Here is a 15,784-nt window from a genome sequence, read left to right on the forward strand (position 1 = left end):
TTTGGGGTGGAGAGTTCTGTAAATGTCTATTAGGTTTGCTTGGTCCAGGTCTTAGTTCAAGTCCTGGATATCCTTGTTAATTTTCTGTCTGGTTGATCTGTCTAATATTGACAATGGGGTGTTAAAGTCTCCCACTATTATTATGTGGGAGTCTAAGTCTCTTTGTAAGTCATTAAGAACTTGCCTTATGTATCTGGGTGCTCTTGTATTGGGTGTGTATATATTTAGGATCGTCAGATCTTCTTGTTGCATTGATCCTTTTACCATTATGTAATGTCTTTCTTTGTCTTTTTTGATCTTTGTTGCTTTAAAGTCTAATTTATCGGAAATGAGAATTGCAACTCCTGCTTTTTTTTGCTCTCCATTTTTTTGGTAAATCTTCCTCCATCCCTTTATTTTGAGCCTTTATGTATCCTTGCATGTGAGATGGGTTTCCTGGATGCAGCACACTGATGGGTTTTGGCTTTTTATCAACTTTGCCAGTCTGTGTCTTTTGATTGGGGTATTTAGCCATTTACATTTAGGGTTAATATTGTTATGTGTGAATTTGATACTGCCATTTTTGTGCTAGCTGGCTGTTTTGCCCATTCGTTGATGCAGATTCTTCATTGTGTTGATTCTCTTTACCATTTCATGTTTTTGGAGTGGCTGGTACTGGTTGTTCCTTTATATGCGTAGAGCCTCTTTCAGAAGCTCTTATAAAGCTGGCCTGGTGGTGATGAAATCTCTGAATACTTGCATGTTCACTAAGGATTTTATTTTTCCTTCACTTTTGAAGTTTAGTTTGGCTGGATAGGAGATTCTGCGTTGAAAGTTCTTTTCCTTAAGAATGTTGAATATTGGCCCCCACTCTCTTTTGGCTTGTAGGGTTTCTGCTGAGAGATCTGCTGTGAGTCTTATGGGCTTCCCTTTGTGGGTAATCCAACCTTTCTCTCTGGCTGCCCTTAGTATTTTCTCCTTCATTTCAACCCTGGTGAATTTGATGATTATGGGCCTTGGGGTTGCACTTCTTGATGAATATCTTTGTGGTGTTCGCTGTATTTCCTGGACTTGAATGTTTGCCTGACTTGCTAGGTTGGGGAAGTTTTCCTGGATAATATCCTGAAGAGTATTTTCCAGCTTGGATTCATTCTCTTCATCACATTCAGGTACACCTATCAAATGTAGATTAGGTCTTTTCACATAGTCCCACATTTCTTGGAGACTTTGTTCATTCCTTTTTACCCTTTTTTCTCTATTCTTGCCTTCCCATTTTATTTCATTGAGTTGATCTTCAACCTCTGATATCCTTTCTTCTGTGTGGTCAATTCGACTGTTGATACTTGTGCATGCTTCACGAAGTTCTCGTGTTGCGTTTTTCAGCTCCATCAATTCACTTATATTCCTTTCTATTTTGTTCATTCTTGTTAGCATTTCGTCAAATCTTTTTTCAAGGTTCTTAGTTTCTTTGCATTGGGTTAGAACATGTTCTTTTAGTTCACAGAAGTTTCTTACTACCCACCTTCTGAAGTCTGATTCTGTCATTTCATCACACTCGTTGTCGATCTAACCTTGTTCCCTTGCTGGTGAGGAGTTGTGATCCCTTGTAGGAGGAGAGGTGTTCTAGTTTCGGGTGTTTTCATTCTTTTTGCACTCGTTTCTTCCCATCTTTATGGATTTTTCCACCTGTCGACTTTGTAGTTGCTGGCTTTCAGATTGGGTCTCTGAGTGGACGTTCCGTTTGTTGATAATGAGGTTATTTCTGTTTCTTGGTTTTCCTTCTGACAGTCTGGCCCCTCTGCTGTAGGTCTGCTGAGGTCCACTCCAGGCCCTGCTTGCCTGGGGATCACCTGCAGCAGCTGCTGAACAGTAAGGGTTGTTACCAGTTTTCTTCTTCTGCTATCTTTGTCCCAGAAGGATACCCGCCAAGTGTCTATCTGATCTCTCCTTTACGAGGTGGCTCTTTGGATATGTAGGGGTCAGGGAGCTGCTTGAGGAGACGGTCTCTTCTTTATAGGAGCTCCAATGCTGAGCTGTGAGCTCCATTGTTCATTCAGAGCTGCTGGGCAGGTACGTTTAGGTCTGCTGCAGCAGAACTCATAATCCGCTTTTTGTTCCCAGGTGCTCTGTCCCAGGGATTTAGGGCTTTATGAGTTTCGGTTATGCTGTTGCCTTCTCTTTTTTTTTTCCTTCAGAGCTGCCCTGCCCAGCAAGGAGGCAGCCTAGTCACTGTCTGCCTGTAGAGGCTTTGCTGAGCTGCTGTGGGCTCTGCCCAGCTGCCGAGTGAACTTCCCTGCAGTCCTGTTTATATGGGTGTAGTTAGAACTGCCTTGGCAAGGGTGACCTGCCTCTGTTAAGGCTGAGTCTTTCTGAAGTGGCGGGTTGGCTTGGCAACTGTGGGCTGCCTCAGCAATGGCAGGTTGCCTTGGCAACAGCAGGCTGCCTCAGCATTGGCTGACTACCTCCCTAGCAGAGGGCTGCCTCGGTAATGGCGGACGCCTCTCCCCCACAGAGCTGGACCGTCCTGGGTTCAGCTGCGCTTGCTGTGAAACTCTCAATCCAGAGAGTTTCTGATTACTGTTCTTTTGTTGGGGTGGGACCAGCTGAGCCTGATCGCCTGGCTCCCTGCCTCAGAGCCTTTTTTTTTTTTTTAAGTTGGTGTTCCAGTCGCCTGTTGAAGAGGCACTGCAGTATGTGTTTTTTCCTATGCGACAACTCACTGTAATGGCTTAAACAGCGGCACTGAGATTCGTGACACTTTTTTTGCCCTGAAATCTACTGTCCTGGCTCCCTGCTCAGTCCCCTTTTTAAACAGACGATTGGGTGACTTCCCGTGGCTCCAATTGCTAGCCGAAAGGGCACCCTGACCGGTGTATTTTGTATAGAGAACCACTGCTCCGGGGCACCGACAAAGCAGCTGCATGGGGCAAAGCAGCGGCGTTGGCCGGCACAGCCACACTGGCTGAAACAGCCACGCTGGCGACCCTTGGAGCTCCTCCGCCTGGGAATTGCCTAGTCTGTGGGCAATAAAAACGCGGCGTCCCCTCACCCTCTGCGCTTTCACTGGGAGCTGCAATCCTGAGCTGTTCCTAAACGGCCATCTTGGATTGAACCCGTCTTTTACATTTTAAAATGCTCTTCTTTTCTTTCTTAAAAGGGCTCCATTAATGTAGAAAAACTATTTTGAGTAAATGCATATTGCTTTAAGTAAACATTAAATATATGTCAAAAGAAAATACTGCCTTTATGTCAGGTTGACAGACATTTTCTCTAAAGGTTCAGATAGTAAATGTTTTAGACTTTGAAGGCCATATGTTCTTTGTCCAAACTACTTAACCTCTGGTCTTATAGGATGAAAAGAGCCATGACAATATGTGAGTGAATGGGCATGGTTATGTTTCAGTAAACCTTTATTTACAGAACAGAGGGTGGGTCAGATTTTAGCTGAGAGTGTCAAGTTTACTGTGTTTTTATATGTTTCAAATAGAATAATTAAAAAAATTTCTCACTTTTTTATATTCAGATATTTTTTAGCAGATAATTTTATGGTTTATTTGTATAAGCAAGGATCCATGAATGCTCATTCTTCAGATATTCAGGTAAGATTTAAATTCTGTGTTTTATGGATTTTTTAATAAAAATCATTTTTTACATTAAATAAATGCTTTATTAATACAGAAGGCTCTCAGGATTCACAGGAGATATATTTAAGACATTTACTGATTAATGATCAGGCTTTCCTGAAGTTTTGGTAAAGACAAATTAGATTGACTTAGCACCTTTTACATTTCTGAGAACATAGGCACTATTTTTAAATTTATTTATATTTTGTTAAATAAAAATATTTATTTATTATATTTGTAAGAATATAAATTAAATAACAAGCAAAGTGGACACAAATGTTATGGGACACAAATCACAGATTAAAAATTCTTTCTTTTTTTCTTAACTCCTCCTCATCTCATCCATCATTTATACATCCATAAATCCTATTGACCCTGCCCTTCAAACTAAGCGTCCAGCATCCACCTTTTTCCTCTGCCTCCATCCACTGAAATTGCCCATTTCCAAGTAAACATCATCTCTAGTTTGGATTATTGCTATAACTTCATGAATAATATCCCTGCTTCCTCACCTTGTCTATCCCTTCAGTCAGTTTTCTTTATTTTCTTTATTTATTTTTGAGACAGAGTCTCACTCTGTCGCCCAGGCTGGAGTGCAATGGTGCAATCTTGGCTCACTGCAACTTCTGCCTCCTGGGTTCAAGTGATTCTCCTGCCTCAGCCTCCCGAATAGGTGGGATTACAGGCATGCACCACCATGCCCAACTAATTTTTGTATTTTTAGTAGAGATGGAGTTTTGCCATGTTGGCCAGGCTGGTCTTGAACCCCTGATCTCAGGTGATCTGCCTGCCTCAGCCTCCCAAAATGCTAGGATTACAGGCTTGAGCCACCATGCCTGGCCTCAGTCAGTTCTCAACATGGCAACCATATTGTTCCTGTTAAGATGTCAGATCACCTTGCTTCTCTGCTCAGAACTCTCAACAGGTGGCCTCCAGCCACTCACAGAGTGAAAGCCAGAGACACCTGGTTCCCTTTTACTCTGACCTTGTTTCCTGTTATTCTCTACCCTGTTTGCTTTGTTCCAGCCTTGTTGTTCTTCAAATATGCCAGCTATGTTCTCCTTTCAAAGACTTCATACTATTTCCCGGTATCCAAATGCTTGCTCTTTTCCAGGAGACCCGTATGTTTTTTCATCCTCTTTTCCTTCAGGTCGTTACTCAAAATCACCCTATTAGTCCTTGACTAACCCCTACTTTAAATTGGTCTTTTACTGTTAATACTCTCTCTATTTCCTTTACTTTTTTTGCCTTTTTCCCATGGCAGTTATTGATACATGATGTACCATATATTTTATTTATTTACTTTATTTTTTGTCTTCCCAGTGCAATATAATCATTGTGAGGGCAGGGCTTTTGGTCTGTTTTATTCATTGATATAACACCAGTGCCTAGAAAAGTGCCTAGCACATACTTGACATATAATAAAAATGTGTTGAAATATTAAATTAGATATGTTGCTTTACTTATATTGGATAGGATTATCATTTTGCTTTATTGCTCCCTTTTCCTTCCCTTAGTTCCATCGTAAGGCAGTGTGTTTATAAGAAATCTTATATTTATTTATAATAAAATTTACAGCACCATTGAATATTGGAAATTATGTAATGTTTACATATGTGACAATGTTTGTGACTCTCTGTGTCTCTAGCTTGATTGTACTGTGCTCAGAGACCAACTCTGTACAATTTAATTCCTTTGCAATCTGTTGAGTCCTGCTTTATGGCCTGGAGTATGGTTTTTGTATTGTAGATGTCCCATGTGTGTTTAGAAAGCATATATTCTAAAGCTTTTAGGTATAGTATTCTGCATATATTAACTAGGCCATACTAACCATGTTGTTCAAACCTTTTGTAGATTCTGAATACTTGATCTATCAGTTACTGAGAGAAATTAAAGAATTTTTTTTTATAACTGTAGATTTTTTTACATTTTTACTATTCTTTCAATTTTGACTTTATATATTTTGAAGCTATATTATTAAGTGAATGCCAATTTGGAATATTTGTGTCTTCCTGGTAAATTGAAATGCTTATCATTACGAAATGTCCCTGTTTATCTCTAGTAATGCTTCTTGCCTTAAAGTCCACATTTCCTCTCTCTCTCTGGTTTTTTTTTTTTTTTTTTTTTAGACAGAATCTTGCTCTGTCACCAGGCTGGAGTGCAGTGGCACAATCTCGGCATATTGCAATCTCAGCCTCCAGGGTTCAAGTGATTCCCCTGCCTCAGCCTCCTGAGTAGCTGGGACTACAGGCGTGAACCACCATGCCCAGCCAATTTTTTGTATTTTAGTAGAAACCAGATTTCACCATGATGGCCAGCATGGTCTCCATCTCCTGACCTTGTGATCCACCTGCCTTGTTCTCCCAGCGTGCTGGGATTACAGGTGTGAGACACCGCACCTGACCCACATTTCCTCTCTTAATGGAAATTCAGAATCATCCTTTTGGTTGTGTTGGCATCTGACCTTCAATTTTCCTGTGTCATTATATTTTTATGACTCTTTTTTAAGCAGCATATTAATTAGGTTTTTAAAGAAATCCAGATTCACCATCTTTGTCTTTTAATTGAGGACCTAAATTTATATACTGGAAGACACATTTACCTAAAACATAAGACAACACTTTGGGAGCAGGGTGTCAAATAGTAATCTCACAGAAGTAGGAAATCACTAGAAAGTTTTGTCACTTCCTAAGTAACTGTACTTTTTTTCTTTTCTAGGCTCAATGCTACTACCAAGGAAATATTGAAGGCTATCCAGAGTCCATGGTCACAGTCAGCACATGCTCTGGACTGAGGTTGCTTTCTACTGTTGATTACAGAACACTGTACTTATGATATTTGGCTGCAGGGAATTAGTTCTGTTTACATTAAGTGTGGGGCTGAAGGAGGATTCTTTTGTGGAGATTATTTAATGATATTCCCCTCTGAACATATTTCCAATTCTCTTATTTCTTCTCACTTTCCTCACTGACCAGAGACATTTTTAACCTTTCCAAAGGTTTAGATTTCCTAGTCTCCTTGACTACAGAAAAGACAGTTGAACATTTTTGACTACAAGGGTTGGAGGAGCTAAGTTTAGGACAGCTCAGTCAGTGTCTCAGAAAACAGGGAAATGACTGGATCACTGTTAATGCCATATGCTTGCATACTCAGCAATTGATTAGGTAATTTCTGTTGCTTTTATAACTATAAAAAAGTGAAGTGGAGCATTGGTTTTTGTAGATTAGGGTAATCTTTTGTCTCTTCAGAGTCATCTCTAAGACAAAATACTACAACTTAGTATTTTGCGTCAAAATACTGGACTGAAAATACATTTATGTTACCTACCATGTGTTTTAGTGTTGGAGATATAAAGATAAACAAGAGATGCTTTTTCTCAAGGAAATCATCTTCACACTGAGGAGGCAAATTATATATAAACAAATAATTTTTAATACTCAAAAAATACTCATTTTAAAAATGATAATTATTATCTTGAGCTCTTCAAGAGTTATTAGGTTTCCTCCTTAGGGCTTAGAGAGTTTTCCATTCTGTCAGGAAATTTGTCACCTTCATTTTGTAGTGCAGAATGCTTGCTTTCACATACAACTATTCTTTTTCAGTGCTTCTTACATAGAACCCTGAAATTTGGATCTGAAATTTGTTTTTTAGGGAGTAGTGACTTGGGCTGTTAACTATATTCAGACAAAAATAGTCATACAAATCATTTACTCTTTAAAATCTTACTTTTAATTTCTCATTCAGACTATATAAGCAAAATTAATAAATTTCATAATTCGGCCAAATTTTATTTTTAAAAGTAAAGTTTTTCATTTCACATATATATGTGTATATATATATATATATATATATATATATATATATGTTTGTTGTATATGCAGTATAATAATTTTTCAAAAGCATTGCAAACAAGAGAGAAAGTCATCAAGATTTCTGTTTACAATTGCTTTCATTGAGACACTGACTTGGAAAACAATAGAATGACTCAATGACTGTCATGGTATATGCTTGTATACCTAGCAATTGATTAAGTAACTTTTGCTGCTGTTACAACTACACAGAAATGAAATAGAAAATTGGTTTTGTGGATTAGGGAAATCTTTTATCTCTTTAGAGTCATCTCTAAGAATTCAGATCAAAATACTGGACTCAAAATATTTTGTGTCTTTTTTCTTTTGGATTTTGTCAGAAATTCATTATATAGATTTTGATTAAAAGCACTTAAAATTGTATTCATAATTTCACAGAGGAATACTGCAATTTGAAAATGTTTCTTATGGAATTGAGCCTCTGGAATCTGCAGTTGAATTTCAGCATGTTCTTTATGAATTAAAGAATGAAGACAATGATTTTGCAATTTTTAGTGAAAATAGCAGAAGCCTGGAAGAACACCCAATGGATGACAACATTTTTATAAGTGAAAAAGTAAGTTGTGTATGTTATATTATTACTTTTAAAGCAGTTATTACTTCCATTTAATTTATTTTGAAAATAAATTTAGCAGCCCATTGTACAATTGTAGCAAGTATCCTTTCCTTGTGAACATCCTTATCTTTTTTTTTTTCTCACTCTGTCATTCAGGTTAGAGTGCAGTGGCCTGATCAAGGCTCACTGCAGCCTCTGCCTTCAAGCAATCCTCCCACCTCAGCCTCCTGAGTAGCTGGAACCACAGACTTACACCACCACACCAGACTAATTTTTGGTAGAGACAAGCTCTCACCATGTTACCATGCTGGTCTTGAACTCCTAGCCTCAAATAATCCACCTGCTCACATCTCCCAAAATGCTGAGATTACAGGCATGAGCCACCGTGCCTGACTATTCATCTTTTCGTTACCTAACAATTTCCTTGAAACTGTATATCACCTTTTTCTCATTGTACCAATATATCATTTACTTTTTATGATCCATTTTATTTTAGTTCCTATTTTGTTTGTTACATTCTTATTACTTTCCAAAAATTTCCTCATGTATATGCAATATAAACTTTAAAAACTCAGTCCTTGCTTTTGCTCCTACATTCCTGTAAGTTATTTAATACAGTCAATATTTTTAAAGGTTATATTCATGACCAGTAAGTAAGCATTAATTAAATCGTAGATACAATTAAAATGTCATAAGCAGAATTGCCAGTTATGGTCACGTAAATTGTTCAGTGACCATACTATGTAACTGCATGTGTTGGTACTTACACAAGCAATTGTGAAATAGAAAATTTTTATGCCTGCTACTATTGGCATAAGTATGCATAGTTTATACAAGAGCGTGTGGCAGTATTCATTGTTCCCGGTATATGTTCTCCCTGTCTTCTGTCAGTAGAGAAAAAAATACCAGGCCAGGCACCGTGGCTCACGCCTGTAATTCCAGTACTTTGGAAGGCTGAGGTGGGTGGATCATCTGAGCTCAGGAGTTCGAGACTAGCCTGGCCAACATGGTGAAACCTCATCTTCACTCTAAATACAAAAATTAGTCACCACAACACCAGGGTACTTTTGGTGTCATATCCAAGAAATCATTGCCTAGGCCAATGTCATGAAGCTTTTCTGGAATTTTCTAGAAGAGCTTCTTCTAGCAGTTTTACCACTTCAGTTCTTATGATTAAGTCTTTAATCCATTTTCAGTTGATTCTTATATATGTGGTGAGATAAGGCTCTGTTTTCATTCTTCTGCACATGGATCTCCAGTTTTCCGAGCACTGATGATTGAAGAGACCATCCTTTCCCCAATGTGTATTCTTGGCACTTTTGTCAAAAATCAATTGATATAAATGCGTGGGTTTATTTCTGGGCTCTCTATTCTATTCCATTGGTTGATGTGTCTTTTTTTAATGCCAGTACCATGCTGTTTTGATTTCCATAGCTTTATAATATATTTTGAAAGTCAGATGTGTGATGCCTCCAGCATTGTTCTTTTTGGTCAAGATTGCTTTTGGCTCTTTGGGGTCTTTTATGGTTCTATACAAATTTTAGAATTCTTTTTTTCTATTTATGTGAAGAATGACATTGGAATTTTGATAGTAATTACATTGAATGTGTAGATGATTTTGTGTAATATGGACATTTTAGCAATATTAATTTTTTCAATCCATGAACATGAGTAGCATTCTATTTATTTGTTTCCTCTTCTATTACTTTAAAAATGTTTCATAGTTTTCAGTATCAGATCTTTCATTTTGTTGGCTAAATTTACTCCTAAGTATCTTATTTTGTGATGTTCTTTAAATGGGATTTTTTAAAGTTTCTTTTTTCAGATGGTTCATTTTTAGTGTATAGAAAATGTACTGATTCTTGTATGTTGATTTTGTATCCTTCAACTTCACTGGATTTTTTTGTCGGTTTAACACTTTTTTTGTTGAATTCCTCAAGATTTTCTCATATAAGATCATGTATTTAGAAAATAGTTTCACTTCTGTTTTTCTATTTGGATGTTTTTTATTTGTTTTTCTTGCCTAATTGCTCTGGATAGAACTTCCAGTACTTTTTAGATGAAGTCTCACTCTGTTGGCCAGGCTGGAGTGCACTGGCACAATCTTGGTTCACTGCAACCTCTGCCTCCTGGGTTCAAGTGATTTTCCTGCCTCAGCATCCAAGTAGCTGGGATTACAGGCATCTGCCACCATGCCCAGATAATTTTTGTCTTTTTAGTAGAGAGGTTTCACTATGTTGGCCAGGCTGGTCTCCAACTCCTAGCCTCAAGTAATCTGCTTGCCTTGACCTCCCAAAGTACTGGGATTACAATTGTGAGCTACAGGATACAAAAGCTCTACACTCTTACTTACTTCTCACTTCCTCACATTTTATGTTATTGTTGCCACACTTTATAATTTTTATATTGTGTATCTATTAGTGAATAATCATAAATTATTTTTAATCTTTAATTTTTATACCAGAGTAAAAAATGATTTATGCAGCATCACTACAATATTATAATATTCTGCATTTGACTGTATACTTATTTTGAATGCATGTTCATGTTGATGATTTTTATACTTTCTTATGTTTTCATGTTGCTAATTAATATTATTTAACTTCTATTGGAAGAAAGCAGTGATAAATTCTCTTTATATGTGTTTGTCTGGGTAAGTCTTTGTCACTTCTTTACTTCTGATGGACAGCTTTGCTGTATGCTGTATTTTTGGTTTGCAGTTTCTTTCAGTGTTTGAATATATCATCCCCACCCTTTTTTTTAAATCCTACTCTCTCCTGGCCTGAAACCTTCATCCTATTGAACTTCCATTGTATGTCACAAGTGGATTTTCTTTTGATGCTTTTAAAATTCTTTTATGTTGTGTTTTTTTAAAATGACTTTATTTTAAAATGCTTTTAAAATTCTTTTATGTTGTGTTTATTTAAAATGACTTTAAACATGTCTCAGTGAAGACCTCTTTATGTTCAGTTTGTTAGGGGAACTTTGGGCATTATGCATCTGGATGTTCATATCTCTACTCAGATTTGGGAATTTTTTATTACTTCGTTAAATAAACTTTCTGCCTTTTTTTTTGTTCCACTCTGTTCCTTCAGGGACTTCCAAAACATGTATATATTGCTTCACTTAATAGTGCATATAAGACCCATTGACTTGATTCATTCTTTTTTTTTTAAATTATACTTTAAGTTCTGAGGTACATGTGCAGATCGTGCAAGATTGTTACATAGGTATACACATGCCATGATGGTTTGCTGCATCCATCCTCCTGTCACCTACATTAGGTATTTCTCCTGTTATCCCTCCCCTAGCCGCCTACCCCACAACCAGCCCCAGTGTGTGATGTTCCCATCCCAGTGTCCCTGTGTTCTCATTGTTCAACACCCACTTATAAGTGAGAACGTGCAGTGTTTGGTTTTCTGTTCTTGTGCCAGTTTGCTGAGAATTATAGTTTCCAGCTTCATCCATATCCCTGCAAAGGACATGAACTCATCCTTTTTTATGGCTGCATAGTATTCCATGGTGTATATGTGCCACATTTTCTTTATCCAGTCTATCCTTGATGGGCATTTGGGTTGGTTCCAAGTCTTTGCTATTGTAAAGAGTTCCACAATGAAGATACATGTGCATGTGTCTTTATTATAGAACGATTTATAATTCTTTGGGTATATACCCAGTAATGGGATGGCTGGGTCAAATGGTAATTTTATTTCTAAATCCTTGAGTAATTGCCATACTGTCTTCCACAATGATTGAACTAATTTACACTCCCACCAACAGTGTAAAAGCATTCCTGTTTCTCCACATTCTCTCCAGATCTGTTGTCTCCTGATTTATTAATGATCACCGTTCTAGCTGGCATCAGATGTTATCTCAATGTGGTTTTTATTTGCATTTCCCTAATGACCAGTGGTGGTGAGCATTTTTTTCATGTTTGTTGGCTGATTAATGTCTTCTTTTGAAAAGTGTCTGTTCATATCCTTAACCCACTTTTTGATGGGGTTGTTTTTTTCTTGTAAATTTTTTTTAGTTCTCTGTAGATTCTGAATATTACCCCTTTGTCAGATGTGTAGCTTGCAAATATTTTTTTCCCATTCTCTTGGTTGCTGGTTCACTCTTAATGATTGTTTCTTTTGCTGTACAGAAGCTCTTAAGTTTAATTAGATCCCATTTGCCTATTTTGGCTTTTGTTGCCATTGCTTTTGGTATTTTAGTCATGAAGTCCTTGCCGATAATTCCTAGTTTTTATTCTAGGGTTTTTATGGTGTTAGGTCTTATGTTTAAATCTTTAATCCATCTGGAGTTAATTTTTACATAAGGTGTAGGGAGGTCCAGTTTCAGCTTTCTACACATGGCTAGCCAGTTTTCCCAACAAAATTTATTAAACAGGGAATCCTTTCCCCATTGCTTGTTTTTGTCAAGTTTGTCAAAGATCAGATGGTTGCAGATGTGTGGCATTACTTCCGAGGCCTCTGTTCTGTTCTATTGGTCTATATCTCCGTTTTGGTACCAGCACCATGTTGTTTTGATTACTCTAGCCTTGTAGTATAGTATAGTTTGAAGTAGGGTAGTGTGATGCCTCCAGCTTTGTTCTTTTTGCTTAAGATTGTCTTGGCTATGTGGGCTGTATTTTGGTTCCATATGAAGTTCAAGGTGATTTTTTTCCAGTTCTGTGAAGAAGGTCAATGGTAGCTTGATGGGGATAGCATTGAATCTATAAATTACTTTGGGCAGTATGGTCATTTTCACAATAATGGTCATAGGTTGATTTTTCCTAACCATGAGCATGGAATGTTTTTGCACCTGTTTGTGTCCTCTCTTATTTCCTTGGGGAGTGGTTTACAGTTCTCCTTGAAGGGGTCCTTTACATCCTTTGTTAGTTGTATTCCTAGGTGTTTTATTCTCTTTGTAGCAATTATGAATGGCAGTTCATTCTTGATTTGGCTGTTATTGGTGTATAGGAATGCTTGTGATTTCTGCACGTTGATTTTGTATCCTGAGACTTTGCTGAAGTTCCTTATCAGTTTAAGGAGATTTTAGGCTGAGACAATGGGGTCTTCTAAATATACAACCATGTCATCTGCAAATAGAGACAATTTGACATGCTCTTTTCCTAATTGAATACCCTTTATTTCTTTTTCTTGCCTGACTGCTCTGGCTAGAACTTCCAATACTATATTGAATAGGAGTGGTGAGAGAGGGCATCCTTGTCTAGTGCCAGATTTCAAAGCGAATGCTTCCAGTTTTTGCCCATTCAGTATGATATTGGCTGTGGGTTTGTCGTAAATAGCTTTTATTGTTTGACATACGTTCCGTCGACACCTAGTTTATTGAGAGTTTTTAGCATATAGGGCAGTTGAATTTTGTTGAAGGCCTTCTCTGCGTCTATTGAGATAATCATGTGGTTTTGTCTTTGGTTCTGTTTATGTGGTGAATTACATTTATAGACTTGCGTATGTTGAACCAGCCTTGCATCCCTGAGATGAAGCCTACTTGATCATGATGGATAAGCTTATTGATGTCCTGTTGCAATTGTTTTGCTAGTATTTTATTGAAGATTTTTGCATCTGTATTCATCATGGATATTGGCCTGGAGTTTATTTTTTTGTTGAGTCTTTGCCGGGTTTTGGTGTCAGGATGATGTTGGTCTCATAAAATGATTTGGGAAGGATTCCCTCTTTTTTATTGTTTGAAATAGTTTGAGAAGGAGTAGTGCCAGCTCCTCTTTGCACGTCTGGTGGAATTCGACTGTGAAGCTATCTGGACCTGGGCTTTTATTGGTTGCTAGGCTATTAATTGCTACCTCAACTTCAGCACTTGTTATTGGTCTACTCAGGATTTCAACTTCTTCCTGGTTTACACTCAGGAGGGTTTAAGTGTCTGTGAATTTATTTATTTATTCCAGGTTTACTGGTTTGTATGCATAGAGTTGTTTGTAGTAATCTCTGATGGTAGTTTGTGTTTCTGTGGAATTGGTGGTGATATCCTGTTTATCGTATTTGATTCTTCTTTCTTTTCTTTTTTATTAATCTGGCTAGTGGTCTATTTTGTTGATCTTTTCAAAAAACCAGCTCCTGGATTTATTAATTTTTTGAAGAGTTTTTTGTGTCTCTGTCTCTTTCAGTTCTGCTCTGATCTTAGTTATTTCTTGTCTTCTGCTAGCTTTTGAGTTTTTTTGATCTTGCTGCTCTAGCTCTTTCAATTTTGATGATAGGGTGTCAATTAGATCTTTCCTTACTTCTCATGTGGGCATTTATTGCTGTAAATTTCCCTCTAGACACGGCTTTAAATGTGTCCCAGAGATTCTGGTACATTGTGCCTTTGTTCTTGTTGGTTTTGAAGAATATCTTTATTTTTTCCTTCATTTCATTGTTTATCCAGTTAACATTCAAGAGCCAGTTGTTCAGTTTTCATGAAGTTATGTGGCTCTGAGTTAGTTTCTTAATCCTGAGTTCTAATTTGATTGCACTGTTGTCTGAGAGACTGTTTGTTATGATTTCCATTCTTTTGCATTTGCTGAGGAGTGATTTACTTCCAATTATGTGGTCAATTTTAGAATAGATGTGATGTGGTGCTGAGAAGATTGTATATTCTGTGGATTTAGGGTGGAGAGTTCTGTAGATGTCTATTAGGTTTACTTGGTCCAGATCTGAGTTCACATCCTGGATATCCTTGTTAATATTCTATCTTGTTGATCTGTCTGTTATTGACAGTTGTGTGTGAAAATCTCCCACTATTACTGTGTGGGAGTCTAAGTCTCTTTGTAGGTTGTTAAGAACTTGCTTTATGTATCTGGGTGCTCCTGTATTGGGCATGTATGTATTTAGGATCACTAGCTCTTCTTGATACATTGATCCTTTTACCATTATGTAATGCCCTTCTTTGTCTCTTTTGATCTATGTTGGTTTAAAGTCTATTTTATCAGAGACTAGGATTGCAACTCCTGCTTTTTTTTTTTTTTTCTCCATTTGCTTGGTAAATCTTCCTCCATCCCTTTATTTTGAGGCTATGTATGTCCTTGCATGTGACATGGGTTTCCTGGAAACAGCACACTGATGGGTTTTGACATTTTATCCAATTTGCCAGTTTGTGTCTTTTGATTGGGGCATTAAGCCCATTTACATTTAAGGTTAATATTGTTATGTGTGAATTTCATCCTGCTATTTTGATGCCAGCTGATTGTTTTGCCCATTAGTTGATGCAGTTTCTTCATTGTGTGGATGCTTTTTATCATTTGGTACATTTTTGGAGTGGCTGGTACTGGTGGTTCCTTTCTATGTTTAATGCTTCTTTCAGGAGCCCTTGTAAGGCAGATCTGGTGGTTATGCAATCTCTCAGCAATTGCTTGTTCATAAAGGATTTTATTTCTCCTTCACTTATGAAACTTACTTTGGCTGGATATGAAATTCTAGGTTGAAAGTTCTTTTCTTTAAGGATGTTGAATATTGGCCCCCACTCTCTTCTGACTTGTAGCACTTCTACCGAGAGATCCGCTGTGAGTCTGATGGGCTTCCCATTGTGGGTAACCCGACCTTTCTCTCCGGCTGCACTTAGCATTTTTTCCTTCATTTCAACCCTGGTGAATCTGATGATTATGTGCCTTGGGGTTGCACTTCTTGATGAATATCTTTGTGGTGTTCTCTGTATTTCCTGGACTTGAATATTGGCCTGCCTTGCTAGGTTGGGGAAGTTCTCCTGGATAATATCCTCAGGATTGTTTTCCAGGTTGGATTTATTCTCTCTGTCACATTCAGGCA

General features: G+C 37.5%; 1 protein-coding gene across 2 annotated transcripts in view; it reads left to right on the top strand.

Annotated features, from left to right (window-relative positions):
* Nucleotides 1-15,784, top strand: part of ADAM32 (ADAM metallopeptidase domain 32) — a 179,312-nt gene that overhangs the window by 34,071 nt on the left and 129,457 nt on the right. For both annotated transcript variants that reach the window (XM_037741420.1, XM_037741423.1), the window contains exons 4-6: nt 3,503-3,578; nt 6,321-6,397; nt 7,850-8,027. In XM_037741420.1, coding sequence (XP_037597348.1) covers nt 3,503-3,578; nt 6,321-6,397; nt 7,850-8,027 — 331 coding nt within the window. The remainder of the gene's footprint in view (nt 1-3,502; nt 3,579-6,320; nt 6,398-7,849; nt 8,028-15,784) is intronic.

This window comes from Cebus imitator, unplaced genomic scaffold (genome assembly GCF_001604975.1).
Source record: "Cebus imitator isolate Cc_AM_T3 unplaced genomic scaffold, Cebus_imitator-1.0 Scaffold5, whole genome shotgun sequence".
NCBI classification, from domain to species: Eukaryota; Metazoa; Chordata; class Mammalia; order Primates; family Cebidae; genus Cebus; species Cebus imitator.